This window comes from Macaca mulatta, chromosome 7 (assembly GCF_049350105.2).
Source record: "Macaca mulatta isolate MMU2019108-1 chromosome 7, T2T-MMU8v2.0, whole genome shotgun sequence".
Lineage (NCBI taxonomy): Eukaryota > Metazoa > Chordata > Mammalia > Primates > Cercopithecidae > Macaca > Macaca mulatta.
Genome location: NC_133412.1, coordinates 140,705,060 through 140,722,917, shown reverse-complemented (window position 1 = coordinate 140,722,917; position 17,858 = coordinate 140,705,060). Strand labels below are relative to the sequence as shown.

At 45.3% G+C, this 17,858-nt stretch overlaps 2 protein-coding genes across 12 annotated transcripts in view; one reads left to right on the top strand and one right to left on the bottom strand.

Moving 5' to 3' along the window:
- Positions 1-5,903, top strand: part of PIGH (phosphatidylinositol glycan anchor biosynthesis class H) — a 58,858-nt gene extending 52,955 nt beyond the window's left edge. For all 8 annotated transcript variants that reach the window (XM_077941209.1, XM_028852051.2, XM_077941206.1 and 5 more), the window contains one exon: positions 4,832-5,903. In XM_077941209.1, the coding sequence (XP_077797335.1) occupies positions 4,832-4,924 (93 nt within the window). In that variant the 3' untranslated portion in view covers positions 4,925-5,903. The remainder of the gene's footprint in view (positions 1-4,831) is intronic.
- Positions 1-13,709, bottom strand: part of PLEKHH1 (pleckstrin homology, MyTH4 and FERM domain containing H1) — a 55,767-nt gene extending 42,058 nt beyond the window's left edge. For 3 of the 4 annotated variants that reach the window (XR_013396338.1, XM_015143961.3, XM_077941192.1), the window contains exons 1-2: positions 13,604-13,709; positions 5,099-5,258 (exon numbers count right to left, since the gene is read on the bottom strand). Coding sequence is in view for 3 of the 4 variants with exons in the window: in XM_015143961.3 (XP_014999447.2) it covers positions 5,099-5,224 (126 nt within the window). In the remaining variant the exon portion in view is untranslated. Of the gene's footprint in view, positions 1-5,098; positions 5,259-8,184; positions 8,425-13,603 lie in introns of all 4 variants that reach the window. The other variant, XM_077941193.1, reaches the window with a different exon arrangement.
- Between the last annotated feature and the right edge of the window lie 4,149 nt (positions 13,710-17,858).

Below are 17,858 nucleotides of genomic sequence, written 5' to 3'. Positions count from 1 at the left end.
AGTTGTTCCTGCCGTGTCTATGCCTTTCCCCTATCTTGACTCATCACACTATTCACCCCTAACATTTCCATGCGAGGGCATTCTGGTTACATGAGGATCAGAGACAGACTTGAAGACAAGAAGGTGTTGATATTATGAAAGTTCAGTTTACCCAGACTCCAGGGGCTGTAGAGAAAGAAGGTATGGTGTTTATAATGTGGCTAAGGCTTTCCAGTCACTCTGTTGACCCCTGAGGAATAGGGTAGAGAGGCACTCTAAAACATTTATTATGAAATATTTTAGGCAAACAGAAATATGTAGAGTGTATATATATATATATATCCTTTGAGACAGGATTTTGCTGTGTCACCCAGGCTGGAGTGTAGTGTGGTCATGGCTCACTACAGCATCAATGTCCTTGGCTCAAGCGATCCTCACACCTTGGCCTCTGAGTCACTGGGACTACAGGCACGCACCACCATGCCTGAGGAGAATAATTTTTTAAAACAAGTATCTGCCGGCTGGGCGTGGTGGCTCACACCTGTAATCCCAGCACTTTGGGAGGCCGAGGCGGGCAGATTACCTGAGGTTGGGAGTTCAAGACCAGCCTGACCAAAATGGAGAAACCCCGTCTCTACTAAAAATACAAAATTAGCCGGGCGTGGTGGTGTATGCCTATAATCCCAGCTACTCAGGAGGCTGAGGCAGGAGAATCACTTGAACCTGGGATGGAGAGGTTGCAGTGAACCAAGATCATGCCATTGCACTCCAGCCTGGGCAACAAGAGAGAAACTCTGTCTCAAAACAAACAAACAAACAAAAAACATGTATCTACCTGTCACTTGTCACTTTGTCTAAAAACATCCCAAAAAATCATATATCCACCATTCAGCTTTGTCAGCCCTTAATTTTTGTCACATCTGCTTCTGATGTTTGTCTTTAAGAAATGGACCATGACAGACACAGTTGAAGCCCTGCGTACTTCTCTCCAATTTTACCCCTTCCCCCTGGCATTGATCCTACACTTGGCTGTTTTTATATTTTTACCTCATTTGTATATGGTAAAAAAAACCTGGGGTTACATTTTCTTATGGCAATAAGTGGCTTCAGCATGTACCCTCATGTTCTCCCAGGACCCACCTGGCTCTCTTCACTTATCTAGCTTACCTGTAAACATTTGACTTTGCAACCCCCAGGTTAGCCACTAAATGGTTCTAACTGTTGTAATGTAAGACAGTGTTTTCAACTTTTTTTTTTTTTTTTTTTTTTTTAGCAGCAGAGCTTTTGTTCTGTTGAAATCATATGCTTATTCCCAAATATATAAAATCCATGAGCATGGATCTGGGATGAGAAACAATAAACAGTACTGTCTTTGGTTTTCAGAAGTACATAAACTGTATGATGCTGTATATATCCTTCAGATGTTTTTTGTTCAATGCTGATTTTTGAGATTTATTGATCTTACAAATGTAGTTCTACTTGATTCATTTTTAATTGCAATGTTGTATTCCACTGTACAAATACACTGAATATGTTTATCCATCTCTCTGTTGATGGATATTTAGTATGTTTCCAATTTTTCATACATCAATGCTGTAATATATATGTCACCTTGTGACCAATATATTTGGATTTATTTCTGCCACTTCATTTCTCCCTTCTGTTTACTCCTTTTTTTGATATATTATTTTCTTGTCCCTATCTGGATTTAATAGACTTTCCTTTTTTCATTTCCTCACTCTACTGGTTTGAGGTATGTATACTCTGTTTCTATTTGTTATCCCTCCTATTAGTCTAGACTTAAAGATTGCTGGTTTTTCCCTATTATCTATCCTCTCTTTCTCATATGAATAGAACCCCCAACTTTTAGCTGAGCGCATGGTTATTTAGAATAAAGACTACATTTCTATTTGTAGAAATGTACAAACCTTCTTTGTAGCTGGGTATAACCATGTGAATAAGATCTGGCCAGTGGGATATCAGTAGAAGGAAAGTATGAAACCTCTGAGTCACTAACTTAAAGGGAAGGGGTTGAAATGTGACTATCAGGTGACCCATCTTCACATATCCAGAGGATATCACCCTAGAGCTGGACTGCTTGTGTCTGGAAGGTTACATGAGAAAGAAAGAAACATCAGCCTGGTTGACACCATTGTTATTTGAGGTTGTTTCTTACAGCAGCCAAACAATTATCTAACCAAACTATGATTTTTAAAAACTTAATCTGGTTAGACTTACTGTTTCCCGAATCTGAGGCTTCACATCTTTCATCAAGTTTGGAAACTTTTCAGCCACTATCTCTTCACAAGTAATACCTTTCCTTCATTCTCTTCTCCACTTTTGGAATCTTATTTGATAGACATAGGACCTTGTCATTCTAACATCCAGGTCTCAGCCGCTGTATCTTTACTTCTATAGGCAGCATGCTGGAAACTTTTCAGATTTTCTTAGGTCTGTCTTCCTGTCCATTAAGTCTGTCTTCCGTGGTGCCTAATCTGATGTTTAATCTATCCATTAATACACTTTAATTTCAATGAAAACACTTTCGCTTCTAAAAGTTCTATTTAGTTTTCAAGTCTACCTGATCTTTTTAGGTAGTGTCTTGTTCTTGTCTTATGCTTTCAATTTCTTTGTTATGTCTTCAAAACTTTTGAACTCATTTATTTTATAGTCTCTTGGCAACAGTTCCACTATTAGAAGTTGTTGGGGATCTAGTCCAATTGTTTTTGTGTATGTGGATACTCATTCACTGTAGATTATTTCCTCAAGTATTTAGTCATTTTTGATTATATATTCCTCTTCATTAAGGCTTTTTTGTTGTTGTTGTTCTGTGTGGATCCTGTGTGATCTGAATTAAGGTCGTGTGTCTCCAGAGAGGTTTTGTTTCTGTCCCTACCAGGCTCCCCAGAGGTATCACTGGCCCAGAGCTTGAGTTTCCTAAACCACACAGGTAGTGTAAATCCTAACATTAAACCAGTATTATCGTCAGGTTCTCAGGAGAGACTCTACTCTTGTTTTCCTACCCAGAACCTTAACTAAGTCGGAGAAGCTGTTGTCATCTCCTGTGCCAGTGAACGATTTTCCTTTTCTTGTCTACCCTGTTATTTAGGGTAAGTTCTTTAATATTCCTGGCCATTTTTTATTTTTAAATTTTGTTCATACCGACACTAATCAAAAGAAATAATAGTCCTGACTTTATGCAGAAGTCTGTTTCAGCTCCAGCCTCCAGCTGGCCAGTCCTCGTTTCTATCCCTACAGATGTTAAAACTCTTAACTTCAAACCTTACATTACTCTAGGGAGGCCAGTCACACGCCACCTGCCCCTCAATCAGCTGTCAGAGTCGAGTACCACTGTGGCTTTCCCCTCTTCATTTTGTTACCTGAGGATGTTTCTTACTTTTTTCAGTGCTCAGTTCTTCATTTACATGAATATTTTAAATATTTAACCCAGTATTTCCAGGTGATTCATAGTGGGGTTTTTTTGTTTGTTTGTTATTTTGCTGTCCATATTACTAGAAACAGAAGTCTCTTCCCTCTGAGGTATATCTCAGACTGCCTGGCTGAGTCAATCCCTACTTATCCTTTCCTTCCCTCATGTCCCTCCCCCAATACCATAGCCTAAGACAGGGTTCTCAAACTTCTTAATGTACAGAATCATTTTCTGAGAGATTGTTAAACATGCAGATTATTAGCAACCCCCCAGGAGACTTCAATTGAGAGGACTGGGGTGGGACCCAGGAATATGCATGCTTAACAAGCACTCTAGGTGGTTCTGGCCAAACGGTTCTGACCACACTTTGAGAATCACTGTCTAAGGTCTGCTGCGCTTTCCTGATGTATATCCATCCCCCTCTATTGGCAGTACCTGGCAGGAGCCCTGCACATCTCTGTTTTGCAAAGTCTGAGTTAGGAGACAAGAATGCCAACAGACCCAAGGTTCAAGAGTTCTAGTCCAGACTAGTCCAGGACCACTCCCCTTAGCCATGATGATGCCACTGATTTGTCCTGCTGGACTCCAGCTATCAATAAAACAGGTCATCCATTCAGGTTATGCTCCAGAATGCCTCTGAAAGTTAGCAGTTTAGAATGTATCTTCCAGCCGAGTGCAGTGGCTCATGTCTGTAATCCCAGCACTTTGAGAGGCCGAGGTGATCACCCGAGGCGAGGATCACCTGAGGTTGGGAGTTCGAGACCAGCCTGACCAACATGGAGAAACCACATCTCTACTAATAACACAAAATTAGCCAGGCATGGTGGCGCATGCCTGTAGTCCCAGCTACTTGGGAGGCTGAGGCGGGAGAATAGCTTGAACCCAGGAGGCGGAAGCTGCGGTGAGCTGAGATGGCGCCATTGCACTCCAGCCTGGGCAACAAGAGCGAAACTCCATCTCAATAAATAAATAAATAAATAAATAAAAATAAAATAAAATAGAATGTTGTCTTCCCACAGAAACATTAGGAAAGGTGGTCAGTTTCCCAGACCAGCCCACCCAAACCTGTAAATAAAATAATTATTCTCATTTAAGACCTATTCTATGTCAGGACCTTTACATATGTGATCTGATCTAATTCTCAAGATAACTCTTAGAAGTAGACATTTGTGTTTCTGTCTTAGAGGTGAAGGGAAGACCCTGTCTTCCCCAGGGTCATATAGCCAGTAAGTGGCAGAGCCAAGCTAGGTCTGGCTCCAAAGCCTGTGTCCTTGTTACCAGGAAAGCAGACCACCTCCTGTAGCTCATTTATTTAACAAAGGGTGAGAGGAAGGATAGAGATTTCTGTTTTCTCCTGAAACACCGTCCTTCCCCACACTGAGAAAGAAATGTTAAGGGAATAATAGAACCTCTCCTTTGCAGCCACAGGTGACTCCGGAAGTGATGGGGGACCGAGAAGATCGGCAGCAAGTCTTTGGTGTGCCTTATGAGCAAGCAAAGACGCAAGCAAGATAACAGCTTAGTAAACTGCTCAGAGTTTGGTCTTAAACTGCCTTGGGTTTCATTTTGCATGTGGGGAAAAGCATCTTACTGAAAGTTGACTTTCCCCAACTCTCCCTCTCTCACAAGGCCCTCCCTGCCATAAACCTCTGCATGCGGAGAGGCAGCTCCCCACTCTGAGGGACTCACCTTGTCAGCCAGCAGCTCCCTTATCTTGCTGGCCTGTAGGCGGAACCGGAAAAGCTGGGTTTCCAGAGTCAGGCAGCGTTTCTGCCAGTCTACGCTGGCCCGCGCGTCCACCTTGAGTTCTGCCATGATGGAATCGACTTCTGGATTATTCCGGGGAGCCCTAAGAACCAGCATGCAGAAAGAGGAAAAGATAAATAAGCGTGTGAGGAAGAGTTCTGTGGGGAAAGAACGGGAGGGGACCAAAGGACAGACAAAACAGGGCTGGGGAAGAGAATCGGTCACTGGTCCCCAGGGCCCCTCCCTGCCTTCCTCAGCTCAGTATGTCCCGCTCCATTGTAAGTTAGCTGAGAGCCTCAGGAAACCGCGAAACCTGAGAAACCATAAGGAGAACCTAGTCTCATTTGGACAGAAGTGAAAAGTAGGGCTCATTTGTTTTTCAATTATCCACACAACAAACTTATCCATTAAATAGCTATTTACGTGCCTGACCCTGTGCTCTGCACTGGAGATGAAAACAGAACTAAGAGAAATTCCTTGTCTTTGGGTTTTTCAAGGAACTCTTAGGAAAATCTAATTACAGTGTAGTCATAGTTGCCAAGTGACATGCAGATAAATGGGAATGGGAGCTGGGAAAAGTGGGAGGGATGTGTTTAGGGAAGGCTTAAAGTGGGTAACAGATGCATCCAAGGTCACATCGCTAATTAGAGGCAGAACCCTGGTTCCCAGTTTATTTCTTATTCTATTTCATTTATATAAGATGTTAGATGAGAAAAAAATGGAAATAAAATATAATGCTTTGAATGTCCTTGAAATTGTGTTCATTGTTATCATCGAATCATCCATCCCACTTTGGAATAGATTCTCACCATTTCCTTCAGGTTCTAAGATGCAAACCAGAAAACTGCTAGATATTTTGCTGCAATCTCAGGAGAAAGCCACAAGTCTTTGGGAAAAAAATCTGTACAAATTCAGAACAAATCAAGTAGACACCTATAGTATGTCCAGCCAGGGGAATCCACCCAGATGCCTCGTGGACATATTTAGAGAAAAAACACTGGATGGAGGATGAGAAAAGGAAGAAGGATGCATGAGTGTGCATGAGAGAGGGATACAGGCAGGGCGAGCAGGAGAGAATGCCTGGGAGACACATGCATCATCAGGATCTTTCAAATCCCCCTTCTAGGGCATTATGATGAATGATGCTTGCCACAAAGTATAAATTCGGTCTGTCTCAAACCATGACACATGGTCACCCTAGTACTCAACGATTTTAAGGAATAATTGTTAATTTTTTAGGGTTTTTTTTTCTTTCTTTCTTTCTTTTTTTTTAGGGAGAGTCTCACTCTGTCAGCCACGCTGGAGTGCAGTGGCACAATCTTGGCTCACTACAACCTCTGCCTCCTGGCTTCAAGTGATTATCATGACTCAGTCTCCTGAGTAGCTGGATTACAGACGTGCACCACCAAGCCTGGCTAATTTTTTATATTTTTAGTAGAGATGGGGATTCACTATGTTGGCCAGGCTGGTCTTGAACTCCTGGCCTCAAGTAATCCTCCTGCCTCCGCCTCTCAAAGTGCTGGGATTACAGGTGTTAGCCACCGCACCCAGCCGATAATATTTTTAAATGTCATCTGTTAGAAATTTTTATGATATACAGGTGAAATAATATAATATCTGGGATTTGTTTTAAAATACTTCATGGTAAGAGGTAAGTAGGGGAGGAGATATACGAAACAGGATTAGTAAAATGTTGATAATTTTTGAAGCTGGCTGATGGGTATATGGAAGTTCTTTATATGATCTCTCTACTTTAATATATGCCTGGAATTTTCCATAATAAAAATTTGTTGCTTTTCAAAAATCCCCTTTTCCTTCCTCAGGAGCCACATGGCCTCAGAAAATCCAGCCACCTCCTGTACTGTTGCCAGATACTACCACAGTACAAAGTTAGCCTCTCTTTGGTGGGCTAATCACCAATAGTGCTTCTCCCCTCGCATGTGACCTTTATTTGTATCTTTCTCCCATCATACACTACAAGTAGCTATTGTTTATTGAGTCTTTATTGTATGCCAGGCATGTGTGGCCTCTTTAATCCTTACAACAACCTGTGAAACAATAGGTAAGCACCGTTTTCCACACACACATGAGGACACTGAGGAACAGAGAAGCTAAGTAATTTACAGATAATTGTACAGCTAGTTAGTGGAGAAGCTGGGATTCTGGCTCCAAATTCCTTGATCATTGCCACTCTGTGCTCTTTATCCATTCAAAAAATAAAAAGAATTCCAATTTCACAAAGAGTGTGGTAGACTTGGTAATGGCAGAAATCATTTGCAGGATCTTTCAGAAGTCTTAGCACAAGGATTAACCTATATCCCAGATTTTCCAAGACATCTTGGGCTCAAATATTCTGACACCATAATCTCCCCAAGCACTGACACTTACCATGTGTCCTGACTTTTCATCTAAAAAATGAGACCTGCAGAGAAGGACCCAACAATTAAACCACTGATGGACCAAGTGAGCTCGGTTCTTGGCTCCTCAGAACACATGACTTCAGCGCTGCTTTCCCAGCCCTGTCATCTAAACAATCCCTACATTGTGACCTGCCAGCAATCCCCATCTCAAAAGACTAGGACCAACTGGAACGGCAGGAAGACAAAAGACAAAAACAAAACATGACCTTCTCTGAGCTAAGATCACAGCTGAAAAGACAAAACAGAACCTTGTAAGGCTCTCAGAGAAGGCTGGGAGGCTTCATGTTTGATTTTTCCTTGTCCTTTACTGGGATTTTGCTTTTCCTTGTATAAATAGGAAAAATAGCAGATCTGAGACTAGGACCTGGGAGTCTTGCAACTCAGTTCAGGGCTAAGAAATAACAGTAAAAGCAAAAAAGCAAGGGGCAAGGGAAACATAATCCTTTTGTGTAGTTGAAAGAGTGTGAATAATATTGATTCCCTCTTACTGATTGTCAAAGCTGCTGCTTAGATTCTATTGGGAGAGTGAAAACCCAAATCATCAAAATCCCCAAGTACTTTGGAAATATGTCACTGGTGTCTGCCTAGCCCTTATATTTGAGATTATACCTAGTTTAGGGAATGCCTTCCCCAATCAAGCATCTCCATGACATCATCGTTCTGAACTGATCAAGTGGTGTGGTTAATCCTCTCCCTGGCAAGTTGCTGAGGAGGTTGGGACTCGTGCTTGGCTTGCCTCGGCATGTGAGGAGAGCAGAGAGGTTTTGAAATAGATCAGGAGCAAGGTGCCTGCTGCCAAACCCAAGGCCCAGAGGCTCTTCCGACAGAAGCAGGTGGTCTGAGCAACAGCTATAAAATAAGGGAGATACCAGTAAGCTGAGCCTCACCTGCTAAGTCACCTTGCACTTATACCTCCCATAAAAATGCACAAGGATGAGCAAAAATGAATACCTTACATGTGCAGTAGAGTTTGTAACTTGTCAAAGCATTGTGACGCGTGTGTTATTTCTCTCTTTATCCCTGAGATGGAGGACAAGCACAATTAGTCACAATGAACAGATGAGAAAACTCATCACATCTGTGACTTGCTTAGAGCCTTGCATAGAGCTAAGGCGTAGCAGAACTGGGCCAAGAATCCTGATCTCCTAACATCTACAACTGTCCTCTTCCCATGATGATGCTTCAGTAGTGGTAGCAGATATCTCATACTAATCTCACACTAACATAAGTACATTAATGGCAAAAATAAATGGGGAAATGAGAGAGGAGAAGTTAGCTGGGAACAAAACTCAGCTCAATTTTTTTTCTATTTTTATTCTGGAATGCTCTATCCCACATTAGAAATAGGGAGAATAGTACAATAAGTCCCTATGTCCCCAATACCCAGCTAAAATTATGACCAGCTCTTGGCCAGTCTTGTGAAACTCATAGTTTTCTTGATTCTGCTGGCACCCAGCCTGCTAAACTGCTTGGCACGTGAGTCAGAAAACTGCCATAGTCTTGATACCTGCTTTGGCATACCCTGAATCCTCCAATACCCAGAACTGAAATGCCACAGCAGTCAGTGGGGATATGCCTCAGAGGCAGGGGCTGGGAGTAGGATGGGTGGGAAGGTGGCACAGGGAGTCATTAGGTGACTCTAGACTCAGAGCCTATATCAGAGAAAACACAAATTTGACCTGGGATCTCTCTGGCAAGTTTGAGGATTTGACCAGAAACTGATAAAATGCAAAGATTACTTTTTTTTTCTTTTTCTTTTGAGACAGGGTCTCACTCTGTTGCCCAGGCTGGAGTGCAGTGGCACAATCATGGTTCACTGAAGCTGCAACTTTCCCAAGCTCAGGTGACCCTCCCACCTCAGTATCCCAAGTAGCTGGGACTACAGGCGTGCACTACCATGCTTGGCTAATTTTCATATTTTTTGTAAAGACAGGGTTTCACCATGGTGCCCAGGCTGGTCTTGAACTCCTGGGCTCAAGTGATCCACCTGCCTCATCCTTCTAAAGTGTGTTAAGCCACTGTGCCTGGCCTAAGATTAAGTTTATTTTATTTTATTTATTTATTTTTTGAGACGGAGTCTCGCTCTGTCACCCAGGCAGATTGTGCAGTGGTGCAATCTCAGCTCACTGCAACCTCCGCCTCCTGGGTTTAAGCAACTCCCCTGCCTCAGCCTCCTGAGTAGCTGGGATTACAGGCAGATGCCACCACACTGGCTAATTTTTGTATTTTTAGTAGAGACGGGGTTTCGCCATGTTGGCCAGTCTGGTCAAACTCCTGACCTCAGGTGATCCACCTGCCTTGGCCTCCCAAAGTGCTGGGATTATAGGCAAAAGCCACTGCTCCCAACCCCAAGAGTAAGTTTAATTCAAACAACTTTTAAGTGATTCCTGTGTGCAAGATTGGGGATATAAAGATGAATAAAGATATTGTGGCTTTTGAGGCTCAAGTCTACAGCCTGAATATCCTGGTAGCTCCCTGCAAAGGTAGCTAATCAATACAGGAGCCTAAAAGAAAGAGGTCAGAGGTCACCACAGGCCTCAAAATAGCTCATTGCCTCTATCTTGTGGAGGATGCAGGAGGCATTGGAAGGCAACGGAGCTTCTGTTATATGCACAATTTCCACTGGGCTCTCTCATGTTACCTCACTATGGTTCATTCCCTGAGTGTGAGTATGAGTATCTGTATGACTTCCACTTGCTAGTGACAGGCTACTGTCTCCTAAAAGTGCTCTGCCAGACTAGGCTGACTACCTGTCAATTGTGGGAAAGAAACAGTTTTGTGTCCGCTTTCTGGGGATGAGGCTGGGAGAAGGGTATGAGTGGACACAGGGACAACTTCCTCTGATCTCAGAATTGTCATCTGATCAAGCTAACAACATCCATTTGACCACTGCTGGGTGCCTACATGATATTCCACACAATGTCTGGGGAGACAGAAAAGGTGAGCATGTCCTAGGCTGCAGGAACCTTGATACCAAAAGAAGGGGTCAGGACAACCAGGTCCAACATTCCTTGAGAACAAAAACAGCAAAGAGAAACAGCTTAGTACCTAAGATCCCATGCTCTGGCACTGACAGGCCTGGGTTTGAATATGAGCTCAGGCACTAAATAATCCTGGGGCCTTAAGCCATTTGCTTAACTTCTTTGAGACTCAGTTCCATTTTGAAATTGAGGGCAGGAGGACAATAATATTTGGTTGAACCATATGAAACCGTCAACATTTAACCATTTTCCAGCCTTCAAAATGGCCATTTCATATATCACATCATGAAGGGCTTTTTTTTTTTTTTTTTTTTTTTTTTTTTTGAGACGGAGTCTCGCTCTGTCGCCCAGGCCAGAGTGCAGTGGCACAATCTCAGCTCACTACAAGCTCCGCCTCCCAGGTTCTCCTGCCTGGGAGGCCATTCTCCTGCCTCAGGCTCCGGAGTAGCTGAGACTACAGGTGCCCGCCACCATGCCTAGCTAATATTTTGTATTTTTAGTACAGACAGGGCTTCACCGTGTTAGCCAGGATGGTCTCAATCTCCTGACCTCGTGATCTGCCCACCTCGGCCTCCCAAAGTGCTGGGATTACAGGTGTGAGCCACCGTGCCCAGCCAGGGCTTTTTGAGAATTAAAGGAGATATTACAAAAGCCCGGTGCACACTAAGTGCTCAATAAATGACTGTTATCGTTATCCGCAAACAAAAGGCAAACCAATAGCATCTAGAACCTAAGAGGAGATGTGACCCAAAGACGTGCTCACTGGACTGGGCGCGGTGGCTCACGCCTGTAATCCCAGCACTTTGGGAGGCTGAGGCAGGCAGCTCACCTGAGGTCAGGAGTTCGACCAGACTGGCCAACATGGTGAAACCCTGTCTCTATTAAAAATACAAAAATTAGCCGGGCATGGTGGTGCATGCCTGTAATCCCAGCTACTTGGGAGGCTGATGCAGGGAAACTGCTTGAACCTGGGAGGCAGAGGTTGTAGGGAGCTGAGATTGCACCACTGCACTCCAGCCTGGGCGACAGAGCGAGACTCCGGCTCAAAAAAAAAAAAAGATGTGCTCACTACCAGATCTAACTCTGGAGATCTGGAGAGGAAGTCATATGATTTTTTAAGTTATTTTAGAACATTGAACAAAAGGGTATATAGTGCAAAGTAAGGCTTCTTCCCATGCCTGTACTTCAGCCATAGTTCTCCCCAGAGGCAACCACTGTTACGGGTTTCTGTGTGTTCTCTCAGAGATATTCAGAGCATCTACAAGCATTCATACGTATGTGGCATACACACACCCACACAAAAATGGTGGCCCACCATACACACTGTACTCAACAATATAACTTAGAGATATTCCAACATCAAAATACATATCTGCCACATTTTCTCTCCACGCTTTGTAACAGCTTTAATGTATCTTATCGTGTGACTTTTACATGATCTTATTGAAGATCATCTGATGGACATCTAGATGACATTTGATGGACATCTAGATTGTTTCCAACCTTTTGCTAAAGTAAACAATACTGCAATGAATATTCAATGATGTACACCATTTCATATACATCAGAGTATATCTGAAGGATAAAGTCCCAGAAAATGGAATTTAGGGGTAAGTGGTATACACTTTAAATTGCCAGACATTTCTTCCGATTTTTGATTTTTTTTTTCTATCAGGAGTGGGAGGAACATGCTATTCCCTACAGCTGATGACTTCTGAAAAGGGTAGAAGAGGGTCCACATTTTTTCAGCTTAGTTGTTAGTTTCAATGAGTTTGGGGCCACAGGCTGCACCCCACCATTGCCCAACTCTGAGCAGGCCCCCTCAGCAGTCTGTGGGAAGGTGGTAGAAGTGGACTGAACCATATGTTAGGAATTTAGGAGGCTTGGGTTTCAGTTATGGCTCTTCCTTTTTAGCTATGTGACCGTAGCAAATCACAAACTTTTTTTTTTTTTTTAAGAGACAGGATCATCAGCCTCCCAAGTAGCTGGGACTACAGGCCCACACCACCACACCCAGCTAATTTTTAAATTTTTATTTATTTGTAGACACAGGGTATCCCTATGTTGCCCAGTCTGGTCTCGAACTCCTGGCATCAAGCTCTCCTCTTGCCTTGGCTTCCCAAAGTGCTGGGATTACAGGCATGAGCCACTGCAACTGGCCTAAATCACAACTTTTCAGAGTCCCAGTTTCCTCCTTTGGAAAATGGACTTAATAATATGCAGAAACACTAATACCGATGTTCTATAAAGTGTTAAGTGATGGTACCAGCCCTATACACAGTGTCTGTCACACAGAAGACAGTCCAAAAAGTTTGATGAAGGAACTGATAACTCTCCTACTTAATTTTTAAAATGGTCTTTCAGGTGTTTTACCTGAACCAAGACTCTGTCTTGAAAGAGTTTTATGAGGTCGATTCATAGTAAAAGCTATAGAGGAGATATCCTAGCAAGCAGAAATCCCAGTTTCCTTCCAGATGAGGGTCTTTACCGCTTCTGCCACCCCCACTAAGTCCCCTGGTTCCTGGCGACCGAGTCCTCGCTAAGACTCCTAGGACACAATGCTCTGTGTCATTCGGCGCCCAACCTGTTTTCTTTTCTGCTTGGCTGACCTGCTCCTAAGAGTCGAGCCTAAGCCATAAGGTCCCTAAGAGAACACTCAGAAATCACAGAAGAAATAACCTAAGGTGAGGTGGGGAAGGGTGCGGGAAGGGTTGAAAGGGAGCGAGCACCGATAGCAAGGTGGCAGCCTGCACGTCCGCTCCAAGGGCCCTTCCCGGGAGCGACTGAATCTGGCCGATCCCCAACTCCAGGTCCTCCCGGGGGACGCTCCTCCTGGCCTCGCGGCGCGAGACCACAGGGGCGCCCGGGGCGCCAAGCCGGACGCGAGCTCCAGCGCTCCCCGCCGCTGGGAGCTCGCTTCCAGGTAGGGAGGCACCTGCTCAGGATCGTCCTCCCGGCCGGAGGGACCGTCCCCCGCGCGCAGCCTGACGCCCTCCCCCGCGGCACAGCCCCAGCCCACCACAGCTGCGAAAGCGCAGGTCGCTCACCTCCAGCGAGCTCGCGGCCGTCCCCGCCGCGCACCGGGCACACGGGCGCCCTCGGGCCGCCGCCGCCGCCGACCTTGCGTCGCTCTAGCCGGAGTCCCAGGCGGCTGCCGGCTCTCCGCTCTCCCGCAGCAGGGGTCGCGGGGGGCGGGGCGGGGCGGGGCGGGGCGAGACTGGAGCGGGAGGGGTGCCCGCGGGCTCGCTGCACAAAGCCCGGCCGTGCCTTGCGGCGCCCCATTCAACGCTCCGCCGGGCCCCCTCCTCCCCTCGGCTCCCCGCCCGCTCCTTAAAGGCAGAGCGCTGGGCTCGGCTCTCCAGGCAGCTCGCGGAGAGGCACAGGAAATGACCTCAGCAGGCTCCAGCCTCCCACCTCTCCGCACCGCTGGGCTAGTCCCTGGGGCGGCGGGGAGGGCGGCGGGGTGTCCCGGGCGGCGGCCCCGAGCTCTCTGAGGAGGCCGCACCAGCTGCTGCAAGGGGCGGCCAGAGCGCCCCGGGGATCTGCTTGGCCCCAAATAGAGGGGACCCTCGCGGGATGCGGGACAAGACCAGACCCTCTCCGCCAAAGGTTCTAGCATTTGCCTGGCCACCTGTGGGAACTGTAACGTCTGGATATTTGGAACAGAAGTCCTTAGTTCAGTCTGGCAGACCAAATGTTCTGAGTTGCAATTTGCAGGAGAAAGAAAAAGAAAAAAGAAGTTACGACAGCCCGGAGAGTAACTTACTTGCTTATGTATATTTACTTATTCTCTGGTCTCGCTATGTTGCCCAGGCTGGACTCGAACTCCTGAGCTCAAGTGATCGTCCCGCCTGGGCCTCCGGGCCAGCTTATATATATATTATTTTAAAGGAGAGCCCAGGAGGACCCCGCCTGCCCGGCAGTTTGCAGGACAGTCATCAGCGTGCCCCTGTGCCCCTCGTTCTCAGACATGTGCAAATCTCAGATCGCCCAAAGCAATCTCATACCCAGAGAGGCTGGAAAACTCAACATTTGGTTAGGTGAACATGGAGTAAAGAGGATGCAAATAGAGACGATTGCAGGGAGGGATCCACCTTTCAAAACAGAGCCTTCTTCCTCAACCCTGCAGGCTCTCTGTCAGTCAAGGCCTGAACGGAAGCAAAATACCAGCAGGGCCTGTTTCTCCAAATGGTCCTTGGAAGACTCATCTTAGGAACCATGAAGCACACCCCCACCCTGGTTTTGAATCTGAATTTCTAACTAAAGTTCCCCAGGCAATTCTCACGGAGAAGTTTTGAGAGCCCAGACACTAAGGAAAGCTGGTAGTGCAGGAGGCCAAAAGTGAAAGTTTAACTGGGCCAATGGGACTTCAACAGCTGAACTTGCTAACGACTTTATAGCTCATGGGGATTGGGATAGATTAGCCCCATTTTGTGGGACAATGCTCAGGCTACCCACTTCAACATTCCAGAAGTTGCCTAAGGAAGCGCAAAAGCAAGTTCTCTGGATTTTGCTAAGAAGACATTCATTCATTCATTCATTCACTTTTTCTTTTTCTTTTTTTTTTTTTGGACATAGGTTCTTGTTCTGTTCTCCAGGCTGGATTGCAGTGGCACAATCATAGCTCACTGTAACTTGAACTCCTGGGCTCCAGCAATCCTGCCATCTCAGCCTCGTGAACAGCTGGGACTATAGGCACATGCCACTATACCCAGCAAAAAACAATTTTTTTTTTTTTTTTTTGGTAGAGATGGGGTCTCATTTATGAGACCAGCTCAGGCTGGTCTCGAACTCCCGGACTCAAGCAATCCTCCTGCCTCGGCCTCCCAAAGTGCTGGGATTACAGGGATGAGCCACTGTACCTCGGCCCAGAACTCATTTAATATAACTTTGTTATATAGTAAAAAGGGACGCACCATGGAGAGTGGAATGGGAGGAACATGCTCTCCCCTATAGCTGGTGACTTCTGATGAAGGCAGAAGAGGCTCCACATTTTTTTCAGCTCAGTTGTTAGTTTCAATGAGTTTGAGGCCATAGAGTGCATCTCACCATTGCCCAACTCTGAGCAGGTCCTTTTGGCAGTCTGAGAGGGTGATAGAGGTGGATTGAACCTTACATTAGGAATTTAGGAGGCTTGGGTTTCAGTTATGTCTCTTCTACTTTTTAGCTATGTGACTTGGGCAAGTTACAACTTTTGTTGTTGTTGCTATTGTTATTTCTTTTAAGAGATAGGATCTTGCTCTGTTGCCTAAGCTAGAATGCGGTGGCAATCATAGCTTATTGCAGCCTAGAACTCCTAGGCTCAAGCAGTCCTTCTGCCTCAGCCTCTCAGGTAGCTGGGACTATAATACCCACCATCACCCCTAGAGCCTCTTTCTTTGGATATTAGCTTATTATTACAAGTGACCTGACAAAGGAGAATGGAGGATGGAGCAGAGAGATGGGAAGAAAAGCCATCATGTGCCTGAGTTGAAGGATATGCCAGGGCACTCCTGTGAAAGAAGATGAGGCAGGGATAGGGACTTGTCAACTGGTCTGAGCCAGTTTAGTCCTTCGATGATTGTATTAGCTGCCACAGGACGTGAGAGGTGCGGGGAGGCTTCTTTTCTGTAATCTCCTGCAGGTGGGATATTAAAAATAGTTAAGGCCAAATTCTGCCAAATATGCATGTATTGGCAAGCTGGCACAAAACAGTCACACAGCCTGCTTCAAGAAAGTCAGGCAGTTGGCCTGCTCTGGCTCTCACACTCCATTCATGCAAGGGCAAATAATCTTCCTGGCCAACTCCATGTTTTGAAAACTGCTTATTTCACCAATAAAAGATTATTTCTAGCATCCCTTAAACACATTAAGCCCTTGGGTGTATATGTTGATGTTGTTTGAAGTGCTTATGTAACCCATTTTCTGGAGTGCAGATTCCTGATTAGGGCACTTCAGATGCTAACCAACCACTCTAGGGGTTACAGGAGAGTCACTTTATACACACACACCACAGGGTTTAGGCTGGAATGTTTAAAAAATAAATTCCTACAGAGTCAATATAACAGCATCTTAGTCTGGGCCTTGTTCCTTGGATAGCACCATGGGAGAGAAAGGGAAACTTGGAACTGGCCAGAGCTCAGTTCAAGCTTTATCACTTAAGTGGTGGTGAGACCTTGGGGCAGTTGCTTAAGTTTTCTGAATTAATTCCACGTTTGTAAAGTAATGATGGCAATAATTCCGGCCTCTTAGGGTTGTTGAAATGATTAAATGAGATAATATGTTGTCTGGCATGCAGCAAATGATCTATAAATGGAAGCTTTTGTTATTTATTCTTTGAACAAATATTGGCTGGAGGTCTAGGAGCTCTCTGTTACAAGATTGCAATGGATGAGTAGATAGCTTGAGAGATAGGAATAACTCTAGGAGAGCTGGTGAAATGGTTGACAATTCATCTTCCCGTGTATGAGCCTTCTAGAAACCCCACTTCCCATCCCCACCTGCTTTCTCTGAGCAGGGCTCTGAGCTCCAAAGAGACCTCCTCCTATTTCACCAAAAACCCCTCAAATCAAGGGATCTGCTCCTCCTGCCTTCAGGACCTGGTTCTCAGTTGCTGTTGGAAGGGGAAGAGAGGGGAGAAGAAGGAGAAGGGAGTCTCAGACGCTCAGGAAACTTGGGGCCAGTCCTAGTCCAGGCTTCTGCTCTCTGCCTTGGGTCACAGGGAAGTCAGGAGGTTACTTCTACTGCTGAATCTTTGGGAGCAATTTGGCTCTTCAGTGATTGTCAGGATTAGCCACCATGGGACATGAGAGGTAAAGTAACCATGGGTTGGAGCAGAGTGTCAATAGTCACCATCCAAGTGGGGCTAGGAAGACAGTATTGGACATGCAGAGAAGGTCCAGGTAGGAAGGAAAGGAAATGGCCCAGAGGCTAAATCCTCAGTGTGTGTGTGTGAGTGTGTATGTGTGTGCATGTGAGATGGGTATGGAAAGATAGGAGGAAGTGTTATAACTTTAAGTATGGACTCTTCTTTCATTTATTCATTCAGTTACTCACTAACAAATATTTATTGAGTACTTGCTATTTTCCAGCCACTGTGCCAGGAAGGAAAGTGTGGCAAGTGTGACCCATGAACTCTGGGCACAGGCTTTAGAACTAGACATGCCTGTCCTTGAATCCTGGCTCTTCTGCCCAGGGGACACAGGGTGGAAGTGATGCAGTTACCACATACATCACTGCAAATGATCTGTTTCATGCAACTGTGGGTATGGGAGCCAGAGAGAGCCAGGCAGAGGATGGGGAGGGAAGGGAAGGCGTTTCTTG